Genomic DNA, 15,979 nt, shown 5'->3' with positions numbered 1-15,979 from the left:
TCAACTTCCAGGCACTAGGAGACTTGGATCATTTGCTCTGTCTTCTCCTTTCCCTATTTACCTCTGCTCATTTACATATTATTCTTATGGCCTCAGCTTTCCTCAAGTAGCATCTGTCATGAACACGGTACAGTGAGAGTTCCATGATGTCATTCCTCACCCCTCTGTAAAGACCCTCAAAAAAATGTTCTGGAAATTTTCATATAGTGTCATGCCCTGAACAATCAGTATGTTTTACAGAAATTATGTGTAGAAATTAGTATAGGAATTATGTGGCCACCTGAATTTGCCTTTCACCTGGAACTCATATCCATATTTCTGCAGTCCAGCCCTACTCTGAACATTAGCCTAGTGACTTTTTCTCTTCCACAGTCCAGGCCATCTCTTTCTATTTATGATGGATTCTATACTACTTATTATTTGTTCAATATTAATGTGTTATTTATTTTATACCTACTAGTGTTTATACCTATCCACCTATTTATTATCTAACTAGTTATGCTCTATTACAGTGATTAATTTATTCAATCAATCACTCAATTCATTCAAATAATGTTCAGAGCCAGGCACTGAGCTAGGAGCCAAAAAGGCACAACACAGAGTCTACTAGGATAAAACAAGTAACAAAACAAAAAAAAACTTGGGGAAGGAAAAACAAAGTAGAAATTAAAGCACCCTTGCAACATGAAGCCTGTGCATGAATTGACATGAACTTGCCCCCATATTAATCACATAAAACTCCAGATCATATCTCTTTGAAGTGGGATTGTATCATCATTCCCATTTGACATACCAAACAGACCACTATATGATGGTGAAGACTTGTCCAACGGCAAAACAGAAATCAAGCAGCGGAGACACTGAGGTGTACTTGAGACCCTCTCCCACTAAGTCTACACCTGGAAATTCAAGTGGTTATGAGTTACCAACCTCCTCGCCACTGGCTATTCGGTGAGCCAGATCTTTCAAGTTTCTCATCATTCTTTCATCCCGAAAATCATAAGGAAACGTTTCTGTCCATTCTGTCAGGAGTTGAAGGATCTTGGGAGCAATTTTTCTTATCTGGCTCTAGGGAGAAAAAACAAATACAACTTAGTGGTACCTACTGCATAAAGGATATCATATAAATAAAAATAATAAACGTCTACGGCAACTTTGGGGTGGAAGAAGGCAGGATATAGGAATCTTTTATGGCATTAGATTTATGCTGTGATCATTATACCATTCCCAATTCTCTGTGTGTAGCCACCATGCCATTTATGTACTCTTATCTAGGAAGCCAGCTTTACAAAGTTTAAGGCATAGACAGACCATACTTAATAGAAAAAATAAAGGTAAGTTCAAAATGTAGCATTACCTTATCGCTATTAGGGTCACTTATTCTCTGGTGTTCAACACATAAGTGGCAGACTTTGGCCATTAGCTCATAGGGATGCATAAATAACCGAGAGCTGAGTAGAAAGGTAAATATGTATGTCCTCTGTGGTAAGAGACAAAAAAATCATCATGGTTATATTCTCTGTAAAATAAATGTCTCCTCTGCATCTTACTTCATTGAGTTCTCTTGAGTCAAAAGTGATGCCTATTAGTAAAAAAACACTGCAAGATGGATTTCTCCTTTACCTCCTAATGTATCTTTTCCCTTAAGCCATACTAAAAACAACAGAAGACCAGGATAAGTTTAGCTCCCGAAATTATTCACAGTGCATTTTCACATCCATCTATTAGGCGCCAGGATCCCAGAACAATAACTCATTCTAGTAAAGAAGAATGAAATTCAGCCCAGAGAGATAAATCTAGCTTAAACATACCACCCATACAGAACCTTGTTCTGTGTCCAAATATTATGGTAACTCAGTAGAAACCACACAAACACCCAACCCACATCAGCTCAAGAATTCCCCAGTGTGCCCAGTGTGAAACACTGGAGTGTTTGTGTCAAAACATTCAAGGCAGGCTTTCAAGTCATCTATTTACTTGCTCAAAGGCAAAGCAATTTGATAAAATACAATCTCACTCTATATACTTTTCTTTAACCACACTGTTTCCCAAGAAGCTAGCAATGAAGTAGAGCTTATTCGTTATAATAGTTTCAGACTCCCAATGAAAAGAGAAATTCCATGGGTTGCCCTCTCCCCAGGCATATTTAGTGGCTCATAAACACTTATGGGATTGAACAAGGAGTTCATTTTACTGTTGGTTACAAGTTTTCCCTGTGTGGCAACCTATGTGAAAATGCCAAGCAACAAATCACACAGAGAGATAAGTCAGTAAGAAACATGATTGGGAATTATGGTGACTAGCACAAACTACCCTGTACACTGAGGCCTTTATTTATAAAAACATGGATCTGCTGTCTAGATAGTTTCATGAAACCTTTAGCAACAACCAGCTGCTTCATAACAGGGGCCACTGTGCACGAGGTAAGGAAAAGAAACATAACTCTCCCAGAAAGAGAAAGTCGGGGTTGCCTGTCTGTGCTGGGGCAGTCACGTGCGATAACTCAATACTCCAAATTTCAGTTTTCTCCTCTCTACCCTCATGCAATTGCCATCAAGATTGAGAAAATATATATAAATTTCAAAAGTATTATCAACACAAATTGTTGGTTATCAAGCATAAGCAAGCGTACCATCTAAGAGCCAACTTATATAGAACTGCATATGGAATACACATCTTGCTGTTTCCATGTATTTCCCTGACTTTTCTCAGCATAGTGATGGTCTTGGAAACAAAAAGGGTAAAAGACATTCTAGGAGCATCCAGTATTCTCTGGCATTACTCTCAAGGGACCCAGGTGTCTATATGCAAGAGTCAAGCAGATATTTCATGCAGATAGTATCTGACTTTAAGGCGATGCCTTCCTGGAGACAAACCGCTATGCAGACATCAGTCAGAATAGAAATCATATCTAGGTTCAATGTGATCTCAAAACAATAACCAATGTGCGATATTATATTAGCAAAGTTCTTTGCATCCCAGATGGAAATCCTTAGTATCTAGGGTCCCTGCCTACTACATACTTATTTCTGCTGAATTTTGAGGATGGATTTCAGTGGGATAAGAACACCTACATCCGGGTAGTAATCCACATTAGGTACTAAGTGCTGGATGAGTGCTTCCAAGGATCCGGAGAGGAGGTTGTTGTCATGGTAATACAACCCTCCACAGCTGTCCTCTGCAGACTGATACAGGTTTCGGTTGTAACCGCTGCTATCAAACATTGCTGAAAAGGGAGGAGTCTGAGGCATGCTTTCCTAAAATAAATTTAAAAAAGAGAGAGAGAAAACAGTGTTAGCAGGATGCAATCCAAACAGGAAACCAGACTTTCATAAACAGTGAACTTTAATAGTAATGAGGGAAAAGGCAGTTTTAAAAAAAAGGTTAGTTTCTGATACCATATGAATCCATCAAGGACTAAATTGCTCTTTAGTAGCACATGTATGCCTACTTTTTTTTTTTTTTAAGATTTATTTATTTGTGCATACAGAAATGGGGTACAGGCCAGAGGCTCAGGGGTGGCGAGAGGCTTCACCAGAGACAGAGTGGGGAGCAGAACAGGCAGATTGACAAAGTACACTGCTGAGGGGAGCAGCGGGCGGGTCAGGAGAGGTCTGCCACACCATGTGGTCACCTCCGGGGCAGGCGGGAATCGAACTCATGTGGAAGTGGCTTTAGCTCCTTAGTGCGGTGCTTTAACTAGCTGCGCCACCAGGGAGGGCCACATGTATGCCTACTTTAAAGAAACTATATCATTCAACTAAATATCATAAAACGCTTAGATGGAAGGATCTAATCTGGACTCCAGGTCAAGTTCCTGGCTGCCATATTTTGTTATCACTCCTTCACATTTGGTTGTGAAAGGAGTGGGGGGCAGGGGGAGAAAAACTGGGCTTTGAATTGCTTTATCCCACTGAGCCCAAGGTAGAAATGTGGAAGTCTTCAAAGTGGTGGAAAAGATTAGGTAACACTTAAAAAATATCCAACTAGCAGTGAACATATTAGAAGACAGCCAAAACAGGAGTTGTAAATGAGGCCTAGAATTAAAATCCACAGTGAGTGTGTGTGCACACGAGTGTGTACACGTGGACACATGCATCAAGACATTGAATGCTGATGTCTCAGCTTTTACTGGAAGATCGGATGCTGTAAGTCTGCACCACCTCCCTCTGTATCCAACGTTTCTGGAGTGTGGGGGCTTGATTAAACCTCAGTTCTCAGGCAACAAACAGGCTGAGGCAGCATTTAACTTGGGGAAGAGGAGCAGTGTGAGTTCCTCCATTTGTGTGCTTGGCGGCTCACACAAGTCCTTGCCAAGAGTACTCAGCAGAAGCCGGAGGCTATGAAGTTAGGATTTGGGTTCCTTGGGACAGAGCTCTGCCAGGCTCTGAAAACAGGCTCCTGAATTCTGGCAGGTTTGGACAATGGAGGCATTCGGGAGCTGCCCCTGTGGAGGGGCTCAGACAGCAAACAAGGGAGTAGCCAAACTGCAGCAGGAGGACACACAACCTGAGCTAATCTTTCCTTTCAAGAGGCCAAGAGAGATTTACATCCAAACAAGGGAGGGGTGTGGAGCCCTCCTCTGAGGCAGTAAGTCACTGCAGGCACAAATGGTCCAGCTCCTACTACCAGGCCTCAGCACCATGACGTATGAATGGGCCTCAGGAGGGGGTGGTCAGGCTGGTGGAGGGATGGAAAAAATGACATCCATATCAGGTCCACCTGGCAGGTGAAGCTGACATTCAGGGAAGGGGGCATCAAGAAAGAGGAACTGAAATAAAGCTTCCGCTCTTTGTACTTCTGTCCCTCCATAAAGCCCTGCTGAGGGGGAATTTAAAAGACACCATGAAAAAAGCCACAGACGAAAGGAAAGTGACTGCTGGGAGATCTGTCATGACCAGGATTCCCATGGCTGTGCCTCATGCTTAGCGGGACACGGTTGTAAGGTCAAAAAAATTGGAGTGACAGAATGTAAGCATTTAGTGCGCAAGACCTCACACATAGGAACCACAGTGCAATAAATTACTCAATGTTCACGTTTTATAAGACAATAGACAAAGTATGTTCCTGATCTCTTCAAATTCCTGTTTTCTGTGACCATGTTTCTTGTGAGATATAATCTACGCAAATGGGGCTATCCTTGCTGGGGAGGAAATAAATGCCTGAGAAACTCAAAATGACCTTAGACTGGGAAGTCCAGACCTGAGGTGAAAAGTTGCTCTGGGATGCCCCAGAAGACACCGTCCCTTTGGGTCTGATTGCCTGTGCCTAGTTTTACCACCTTCCCTGTATACAGTATAGGGTGAGAAGATTAACTACATCATGCTCTTGGAGGTTTTTTTCCTCCTGTCAAGACTCATGGCATTTCCTCTGGCTTCTTTTTGCTACTGAAATGAACAATCCTAATAAAGTACTTAGAAGATGGTAGTTCGGGATTTAGGAATTTAATAAAATCAGAAAATGCTGGCCCTCCCTGGTGGTGCTACAGGTTAGGATGCAGCACTGCAAGCCAATGGCAGCTGCTTCAGTGCAAGTTTCAATCCCCAACCTGGGAGGTGACCCACATGGCACAGCAGACCTCTCCTGTCTCGCCTGCTGCTCCCCTCAGCAGTGTATTTCATCAATCTGCCTGTCATGATCCCCACTCTGTCCTCTCACCACCCCCACACCTCTGGCCTGTACCCCAGTTCTGTATGTATAAATAAATAAATCTTTAAAATAAAAAAACTTAAAAAAAATCAGAAAATGTTAGAAGCTCACAAAGGATCATAGAAATCACTTGGTCAGGACATTAAAACAGATTTCCTTCACATTCCAACTTCAGTCAATTAGAGGCAGTTCTTAGAGGTTAAGGATGGGTGAGAAGGACTCAGAGGCTGAAACTCAGAGGCAATGAGTGTTCTCCATGATTAGCAAAGACTGCAAGACAAAGGAGCCCACAAGCATCAAATCTAGGCTGGTCTCCTTGTTTATAAATCTCCAAGAGGGAGGGAAGTGACCAGGATAGGCTTATACAGTGGCAAAGCTACCACACCAGGTGAGCCCAATGGAACCACCTGAATTTTGGCCCTCTGTGGCCTTGGGCTAATTCACAGTAGGCTTAGAGCCACAGAATCCTCACCAGCCACTCACAGTTCCCTCTCCAGGAGTCGGTAACAAAAGCCACCAAGCAGTAGTATTCACTCCCATGAAGAGGAAAAGGACTCAGATTTAGTGCAGTCCTAATCTGGTCCTTAACAGCAACAAGTGCTTCAGAAAGTCACTTATCCCATCCCTACCATCTGGGGAATGATTTCCAATCGTGCTTACCCCTTCTAAAATTTCAAATAACATAACCACCAATTTTCTCTTCAGCAAAGTTCTTAAAGGCTTTTGCATGACTCCCCAGAAACATATCACTCACAGGATTGTTTTGAGGAGATACAAATGATCAATACTTAAAAAAACCCTCTTAACAGCCTCCAAAAGGAAACAGCAATGGAAACCAAACGGAAGTAGTTAATTGGGGCTGTAGTTTATTATACGTAAAATTGAATTTAGTAAGTGTTATGTCATGGGTTTTCTGCCTTCTGCTGATTTAATTTCCCTGGAAGCACCCTGCTGAATGTGGACCTCACCACAACTAAGTGTTGATTCGAGTCACTCTGAGAGACTCCAAACCCTATTGCACACCATGATCTTACTTGTCACAACCTCTTTCCAACTCCTCTCCTTTCTGTAGTTTTACATTCTTCTATGAGGGGGCCCAGCACGCTGGAAAAGGTCTCTATATTCCAGTCTTGTACTTCCCTGCCCCCCCCCCCAAGCTCCTCATCTGTGAAAAGCCTAGAAGCCAGTGCAAGAGGCCCTGAGAAAGCCAGCACTCCTGTTTAAGGTTTACTGCCTAGGGCTGCCTTTTCTGGATGCTACCAGCATTCTTTTGACAGGCATTCTCACTGTTTTGCCTGCTTAGGAAAATCAGGTTCCGAAGAACTGTTATAATAACTCCCTTGGGGTTACACAATGCATAAGAGCTAGAGAGAGCAGGATTTCAAACCTGTCTCCAGAATGCAGGCTCAAAAGTTTTTACAAGACATCATATAAAATTGCAGTGGTCTTTTGTGACCTTTTAGTGTCTAGCCAGAAACTGAGAAGCCTACGAACGTGTCCCAAATTAAACTATTCGAATTCACAGATTTTTACATGTACTGCTTAATCCTCACGCCAAAGATACATTGATGCCATCAAATACTGGTACTGAAAAGCAACCATCAACAGCAGTAGTTTGGCTTCTCGGCTCTGTAATCAAAGCACAGTCCCATCTAGGCAGACACTTCTTTATATTTTAGTATCTTTGAAACTGAGAAGCACTCATAAAGGGTGGAGGGATAAGAAAATATTGAGTCTTCTTTCTATAATGTATGAAGGAACAGAGCATCTCATGGTGGATGGCACTTCAGAATCAATGAAATACAGACCTGTGTGCCTGTATACAAGTCCTTTATAATTTTCTAGATGAAGATCCTAAGACAAATGACCTAAAGATACCTCACGGACCGCTGATCATCATTACTTCCAGGCCCTGATAAAAGCAACACTAGCCACTTACTGGAAAGATCAACTACCTTGTGTAATAGAGGTATTTGGTAAACAAAGGGAAAGGTCAGCAAAATGTCGCAGACAATACTGTGCATAAAGTGTATTTTTACATACTAAACATAGTGGCTCTATTTTCGCGAATATTTTCCCTTTTATTGCCCACATGAAAAATGACTTTTTCAGTACTACTCAGATTTCATGTCCAGGTAAGTAGTTCAAGAATTGACACGTGAAGCTCAGAAGATTAAATAATGGCTTGTTTCTTAAGAAAACCCATACAGGGCCTCCCTAGTAGCACAAGACACTAAGTTTCAGCTTTATCAAACTATCAGCAACCACTGCAACACCATGAGTTCGATCCCTGGCTAGGGAACTGACCCACATGGCACCGTAGACCTCTCCTGTCTCGCCTGCTGTTCCTCTCAGTAGTGTATTTCAGTAGATCTGCCTGTTCTGCTCCCCCCTGTCTCTGGTGAACCCACTTAACTCCCACATTCTCTGGACTATACTCCAGTTCTTGTATGTGTAAATAAGAAAAAAGAAATCTTTTTTCTTTCTTAAAGAAAAAAAACCCATAAAATATCCACGTACTGGATATGAGAACTCTGAGAAGTGTTTCTTCCTGGGCAGTCACCTGCTAATGATTAAATCTAGGAATCATCTAGTGGTTTTCCTAGTGAACGAAGGGCTGACTGTGAGGCTGCTCCCTTCCCATAGCTTCTGTTCATTTGTTTATCTCAGTCAGTTCTGCTTTTCTCCTATCTGCGGTGCTCTACTCTTTTGATGGTTACAGCATTCTCGACGATGGGCCCCTATATGCTTACAAGGTCTTGCTCACTACCCTTGCCAACATAAGTTTAGAACTAACTTCTTGGCTCTCTGCCATGTTTCATTTCTACAGATTTTGCCCAATGCAACACACCTATCTATGTGGGCCTGTTTACGAGAAATTCTGTTTACAAAAAACTGACTCTTTAATGCTGTCACAGCATTAAGTTAAAATGTTGGCATTCACTGTTAGGCCAAACTTCAAAGAAAGTAATCCCTTTGGAGAAGAGATTTATATGAAACACCTGAAAAAGCTGCTGACTTGACTCCAATCACCACCAGCAGGACAGAAGGCACAAGGCAGGTTAACTCACAGGCAATCCTCACCTTACAGCTGGCTTTTCTGGGAACCAGTTTCTAAAAACTCAGCATACAATCTATCTGGCCAGTGACTCTTAGCTTTTTAGGGGGATCACAAACTTTTCCCCACACTGCTTTAAGAAAAATAGACCCACAAGTTTGTTCAAACTTTCAAGGGATAAAGACTTGCTGAAACACATGGGCTGGCCTACAGCACCTAAATATTATTTACCGACTCTTCCACAAAGAAGGAAAATGGCATGGTTCTGAGGGAAATCCTGTCTTGCATCTTCAAGACTTAAAGTCTACTCCCTAGAATTCCAGGAGTACTTATTTATCGGTAGTACTAATCAAATAGATTTAGAGAATTTATTAAATGAGACTTCTTTGGGGTTGGGTAGATACTGAAATAGACATTTTACCTAAGTTGAGGCAGCACTTGGAATTGGGGAGGAGGCAATGAGACCATGGGGAACAGAGTCTGGTTTTTAAAACAATGCCCATGCTAAAAGAAGGCTGAGCTAACAGGTTATAGGGTTGCTGTTGTTGCTGCTGTTTTCCTGGACAACTTCCCAAAGGGCAGTTTAAAGATATAGTCAACCCAGGTATACAAGATGAATGTACTTTCTTAAAATTAATTTGGTTAGTCAAAAAGTTGGCTGACAGACAAGACAGCTTCTAGGGGCAGCTAATTCAGGCACAAAGATATATCATGTTCTTCCAAGACCCTGAAAAACTTAATTCTGACATTGATCCAGCAGCAAGGAAGCCAGCCCTGGGTGATTTAAGGGATGAATGGATCTGAAAAGCATGCCTAATGGTTTCAAACCCACTAAAGCACCAGATGAAAAGCTGCCTTTTTCTAAACAGCAGACTGTGTTTGAATTAGCAACTGCTTTTGCACAATGTTATTTATGATGAGGCAGGTGCAGGGGAGAAGGTGGTTTCAGGTGACAATTCGAATTGGAAGAGAAGTTGAGGAAAAGGTGGGTGGAGAAGCAAAATCAGAAGCTATCCTTCAGTCTCTGCCTTAGGTGCTCTGTAAATCTCTAAAAGAATGTCAGCTCAGCATTTCTTTCACACTCAAGAGAATGAGATAGAAAAGGTAAGCGTCAAAGAAAACTAAGTGTTTTCTTTTTCAATTCCTATTTCATCAGAGTGCTCAGTGCGGTATTTAACAAATGCATTATCTGTACACAGATCACTATCATTTAGCATCTCTTAGAACGCTGGGCATGTATCCTAATTAAAAAAGCAAACCCACTGAGGTAGAGGAGGGCCTCTAGCACTATCACAGCTGAACTTTGAAAGCATGTTTGCTCAGGGAGGAGAGGACTGGAATTACTGGTCCCTCCCACCCCCATCCCCATTTAGATTCCAAAGAACTCTGCACTCAGTGAGAGGCCTCATCAGTCCCATTGAAGGCCCCAGAGATTTGAGTTAGGAAGAGCTCACAGTTCAGCTCTACCCCCATTGCTGTCACAAGTCCACTGAGACTCTTTTCGGCACTGCTAGCTCAGAGAATAATGCAACAGCTGATCACAAGCTCGAAGAGTGGATGTTACTAGTTGGATTTAGGGTGAAAGGTAAAGTCAAGTTTCTGACTATCCAAGCAGGGCTTGAAAATGCCTAGATTATTTTATCATTTTGCTCCTTAGCCAGGAAGTCCTAGAAGCTGAGATTGTAACAGCATGTCTGGAAACTGCAGACATGGTACACCTTCTCTATGAGTTCATCTCCTTGAAGAGAGAGGGGTGTGCAGAACACACACAATACAGAGTCCAGAACTCAGAAGTAACTCACTTTGGCGTGAGTGAGTGAGTGAGTGAGTGAGTTAATTCCCAGGCAACTGCATTCTTTCGAACTGGAACTGAGCCCCAAATGCTTGGTAAGTGACATAGTCAAGGAGGGGAGCAGTATTTTGGAGAAAAGATGATCCTGTTTCTCTTTACAAAGATAAAAGTTATCCTGATTATGGGGGAAAATAAATCATTTTTTGCTGGAGTTATCCTAGATGTTACTTTAAAAGGCTTCAGTAATTAGTCATTGGTGGAGGAAGGGAACTATGACTCAAATAGTTACTATCTTTGGTTTCCCTGGAAGAAAAACAAAAGCTAAAATTTGTTATCATTTGTCTTGGGGAATATCGTGTTAGCAGTTCATTAAAACATAAAATGACATTTCAGGACAGGGAAACCAGAAATGGACCCCGGGAATCATTGAAAACTTTTCTGTGTGGGAACCGAATACAGAATATTGTCAATTTAAATTAAGAGTTGTTTTGTAACCTACAACGTCCATGCAGTTCCTGATTCTAACAGTAGATGGCTCCATGTCCCTTGACTGCGAAAGGGTAGATGCTCCAGCATTAACAGTCAGTGCTGGTTTAGAAAAGCACAAGGACAACCAGAGCTCAAGAGATAAAAAAATGGTAATGAGAATTTGGCGTTCGTGATGTTGGAACTTTACAGAATTTAGGAAAGTGGCAGTATTCATGCTGTACAGTTTAAACGAATTGACCAAAGACTCTTATGTCCTTGGGTCGTAGGTGCCCACCTATATGGTAAGAATTAATTATTTCCTTTCTCAGAGGAATACAAGTGCTCTTCTGGATAATAAAAATCACGTTATCTAATTAAGTGCTGTCAAGAAGAACTTTCTGGGATATTACAAACGTCCCTCCTCTGTACTAATTCAATCTGGCCATAAGTCACATGAAGCTACTACTGACTTAAAATCTGTGGGCTGGTGCAAGTGAGAAACTAAATTTTAAGTTTTGTTTAAAATTTAATTAACCATATCTCTCATACATGGTAGATCTCAAGTCAAGTTATAGAATACCACATGGGGAGTAGCCTTTATTAGAAGAGTTTATTTCTCTAAATCCAATTCATCTCAGCAGGAAAATGACCTGATACTGAGAACATTTAGTCCTAAGTAAAATCTTTGACTGTACTTTATAGTGAAGCAGGGAGAGGGTATAATTTTATTTTTTTGACTGCAAATACATGAAAACTATGCCTCAATCCATTCTTCTCTTTTAAACAGCGACACACTGTTAGTTGGTAAAGCATTCTTCTTCCTTACCAGGCTAATATGTACTTATCCTTTCATGCCAGAATGTTCTAATTGCAAAATTGAAATGAGATAGTAAATATATCCTGAAATATATATTTGTTTATAGTATATAAACCTGAAATAAAATGACTGCTCAAAGTGAAATTAAAATTTCTGTAGATAGTAATACTGACTTAATATGCTAAAACATTTTCCTGCTTACTAGTAGTTTGTAATATATTTTGTAGGAGGGGAAAAAAGCAAAAAAATAGCAGTTCAAGGAAACTATTAAATCTCTACTAAATTTCATCAACAAAAACAAGCTTCACTCTCCTCTGCATCTCTATGCTTCCAGAAAGCAACTGAATATCTGTGTCAATATCAATGCCAATTACTTCATCATTCTTCCACTGCTAATACAGGGTGCAAGCACATGAAAAGACAGTACAGCAAAATAAATCAAAGATCACAGAACTAAAAGAGATTCCATAAGTCATCTAGTTCAACATCCTGTCAAATTTATAGGCACTGTCCAGATATAGAAAAAGAGTAAGTGACCTGTTTGGGCTTTGGATTGAATCAAATCCTAGGTGCCCTATTCTCAAGGTAGAAATCTGCCCACAGCACTAAGCTAATGTCTGCCATTTTAGTATAATCAGGGGATCTAATTTTTGTAGATTTAATTGGATAGCCAAAAAAGGACAACTGTAGTATCTTGAAAAGTGAAGGGGGTAGGAAGGCAAAATCTGCATTCACCACTAACAGCAGAATTCTCATAAATCTTAAGCAGTATTTTCAATAGTACAATCTTTCTTCAAGACCTCACAAAATATTATAATGGCTTTTCCGCTTATTATGTGTGGCATCAGAATCAAGATTCTCAACTCCTGTTTTAGGGGTGCTAGATTCTTTTCCCAAGCAAGGGTAAATACTCCCTACCTTCTTCCTGTGTCTCTCAAAGAAATGCTCTTTGGGGGCCATGCAAATTGCTTCTCCTACCAGGTAGCCTCTGGAAGGTAGACCAAGCTGGTCCTTTTACATCCTGTGCCAAGTTACATACCATCACTAGCACAGTCACTCACCCAGCTTCTTGCCTTCAATTGTCTTACCATCTCTCTTTTTCCTAGATAGTTATTATACAATATGGGTGTGAATTTTGATTTTGTGGTTTTTTTTTTTTATTGAGGGGGGATCTACTGGACTTTGCTAGCCAGTAGTTAATTTTAAGATATAATGCAATATTGGTTAATATTATTTTTAAAATGTGTGGTTATGATACCTCATATTTAGTAACACACCTATGGTTACATTGATTGGATGCTCTGCTGGAAAAAAATACAATACATGAAAATACTTTCTGGTGATTCTCTATTCCAAGTATGATCTTGGATAATAGCTGTGGTAATATCAGATAAAATATCTAGTGAAGTACATACAATGGAGCAAGACTGAAAATGCACCATGGGGGAAATAAATCCTAATAATTTAACACTCCATTAAACAAGTGGAAAGTATAAGGCCAGTATGCTTGGTAGCCAGAGATGTTGCCACCTCTAGGAAAACAAAGGATTGACCTGCATTTGGTGGAAGAATGCCAAGAAGAAACTTGTTAACCATTAACTGATCTCAATTTTGCCAGAAAATCTGCTTGAAAGTAATATATTAATAGCACTGCTTGTGAACCCTGATTTCTGTCAAAAGTATCCCAGGTTCTCAATAACTCAACCACTGTCTTTCCCCCCCAAATAAATAGCTATTAAAACTAGTCACTCTTCTTTTCTTATGTTATGAAAATCTCAACAGCCAAGAATATTTATTTTTATATCTTTTCTGAAATCCATTCTACATCTACTCTAAACTCCTATGACCAGTTATTTTCCTCCCAAACCTCCCATCCGGTTAATTGTAAACCTCCTACTTTTTCAGGCTTATTACCATGGTTAGACTATGTTTTCAATTAAGACACAGTCATCACATGCTGAACTCTAGCTACTGTTTTCAGAAGGAAAGTATAATAATTCATCCCATCTGAGTCTGACTGTACCAGACATTATTCAAGAGTGCAACACCCAGATGCCTAGATTCTTCCCCTTTATGCACAGCTCAGAGACCCTCCCTTACCCCTTAGAGATCATCCACGGCTAAATATAGAGGTATGCACAGCAGCAGTTCCTGACGAGTCACATGGTGTGCTGACGAAGGACTCCTTGGAGACGCATTAGCGGACACTCACACACGCGCACACACACACACATTTGTGCATGTTCACCTCTACACAGTATTCCTACTGAATTCATTGGGGAAATATGGGCAACTCTACATTCAGGAGAGATAATCGCTGCCCAGGGATCTCCTCCTATACACAACACGGTGCCACCTTCTGTACTGACAGAGGACTTAGCTACGTCGCTTTTGCCTGAACTGCACCAATTTGGCTAGAGTAAGGTAGAAAGCAACTATCAAATGGTATGCTGAAACACAAAACACACAAACACACACGCGCGCGCGCGCGCGCGCGCACACACACACACACACCAGCCCTCATATCCCCCCCTTTTTCGTGTACAGCATTGAAGTTGCCGCCAGTGTTCCCTAGAAAGAGGTGCTTACCTCTGGCTGCCAGTGAGGCTCCCAGGTACCTCAACTCACATTATTATCACCTGGAGACTTACTTGAGCCCAGGCAAACACAAGGGAGTCGGTGTGTACCAAGTTCGCCAGTTGAACGAAGCGAGGCAAGAATTATAAGTCACCTCGTTAGTGGCGAGTACTGTTCCCTTGCTCCTTCCTAACAATCAGATTGGAGATTATTTGGCCCCGACACAAGAAAACAGTATCTCCCCCCAACATACACACAGAGGCACACTCACACAAACTAGCCAAGAAGTAGAAGGAAACAATCTAGCTGCACATAAGAAAAGAAGCATAGAGATGACTGGAACTCAGACAAATACTCAAAAACTACCAAGACATCAAAACCGAAGGCCTGGTTGTGGCACTGGCGAGAGAACCAGGCAAATCGCAAATCCATCCCGCCGGGGGCCCGAACCGCTCCGCCCTGCACCTGTTGGCTCAGGTTCCCTCCGTGGGGGAGTCCCGGGCACCCGCAGGTAAAGAGCAGGGAGATTCTCCGGGCTACTGCCTTTGGCGGGGCGCCCCGCGCCAGCGAGCCCTGGCCGGCCCGGGGCTCTCTGGACGTCTCCGGGGGCAGCCGGCAGCCGGGGGCACTCTGAAAGCCGCGCTCGCGGGGCGCCCGGCTCGCGGGGGAGCAGGCGGCCTGGGAGCGCGCGGCGCGCAGCATCAAGCCTTCCCGCAGCGGAATCCGGCGCCTTTCGGGGAAAAAGCCCAGCCAGGAATAACCCACCTGCAGACGAACCCGCGATCCGCGGCTTCTCAGATTTTTGTCCGGCGCCCGCAAACACGACCAAAGGACTCAGTGAAAACGCGCGGGAAGAAGAAAAATAATCGCTCAACCAGTCGGAGCCTTGTTTATACTGAAAGTACGGCAGCCGCCGCCGCGCACACCCCCTTCGCTCGGGCGCCCGCCCCCGGCCGCCAGCCCCGCCCCGCAGGCTTGCGTCGACCAATCACCACGCAGCTCACCGCCCACTCCGCGCCCGCCCCCAGCCCTCGGGACCTGGCTGGTAAGTCCCGGGGCGGCGGGGACTGGAGTGCGCGGTCGCCGCGGCGCCCGCCCACGCTGCGGAGGCAGAGGAGCAGCGGCGTTTACCAGCGATGGCGCGGCCCTCTCCGACGGCGGGCGATTCTTCCCGAGTGCACCTGCCCGAGGCTGTTTGTGCAGTCGTGTGTGTGTGTGTGTGTGTGTGTGTGTTCATTTACCTGTGTAGTACCTGTAAATACCGGCCAGACTCGTTATACAGTATCTACTAACATCATTATGAGCTACTGTCCATGCCACTTTGTGAAGAGAGGTGAGAGAAACCACAAAAACACATTGGTCCAGCAAGTATTTACCGACAGCCTGCGTGTTAAAGCACTCTGCCAAATGTTCACGGAACACAGCAGACAAAAGTGGGCACCCCTCTCCTTAAAGGTTTACTGGAGCGCAAACGAGCAAATGGCCACTCGTGCAAAATGTAAAATTGCGGGCACTACAAGTTACACACAGAAAGGAACCAGTGCTGTGAAAGATGATTCTGGAGGCAAAGGAGGGAGGCCGGTCCTCAAGAAAGGCTGTGTTGTCATGGTAACCACAT

The 15,979-nt window shown here is 42.8% G+C and overlaps 1 protein-coding gene across 5 annotated transcripts in view; it reads right to left on the bottom strand.

Annotated features, from left to right (window-relative positions):
• The window catches only part of RASGEF1B (RasGEF domain family, member 1B), a 507,272-nt gene that overhangs the window by 21,597 nt on the left and 469,696 nt on the right, over positions 1-15,979 (bottom strand). For 4 of the 5 annotated variants that reach the window (XM_012724270.1, XM_012724271.1, XM_012724272.1 and 1 more), the window contains 3 exons: positions 3,075-3,257; positions 1,358-1,480; positions 931-1,068 (listed from right to left, as the gene is read on the bottom strand). In XM_012724270.1, the coding sequence (XP_012579724.1) occupies positions 931-1,068; positions 1,358-1,480; positions 3,075-3,257 (444 nt within the window). Of the gene's footprint in view, positions 1-930; positions 1,069-1,357; positions 1,481-3,074; positions 3,258-15,126; positions 15,187-15,979 lie in introns of those variants that run through there. The other variant, XM_004681181.2, reaches the window with a different exon arrangement.

The sequence above is a fragment of the Condylura cristata genome, unplaced genomic scaffold (assembly GCF_000260355.1).
Source record: "Condylura cristata isolate star-nosed mole 26May11 unplaced genomic scaffold, ConCri1.0 scaffold00012, whole genome shotgun sequence".
In the NCBI taxonomy this organism is placed as follows: domain Eukaryota; kingdom Metazoa; phylum Chordata; class Mammalia; order Eulipotyphla; family Talpidae; genus Condylura; species Condylura cristata.
Note: the sequence above shows the minus strand (reverse complement) of the source record. Positions and strands in the feature narration are given on the sequence as shown.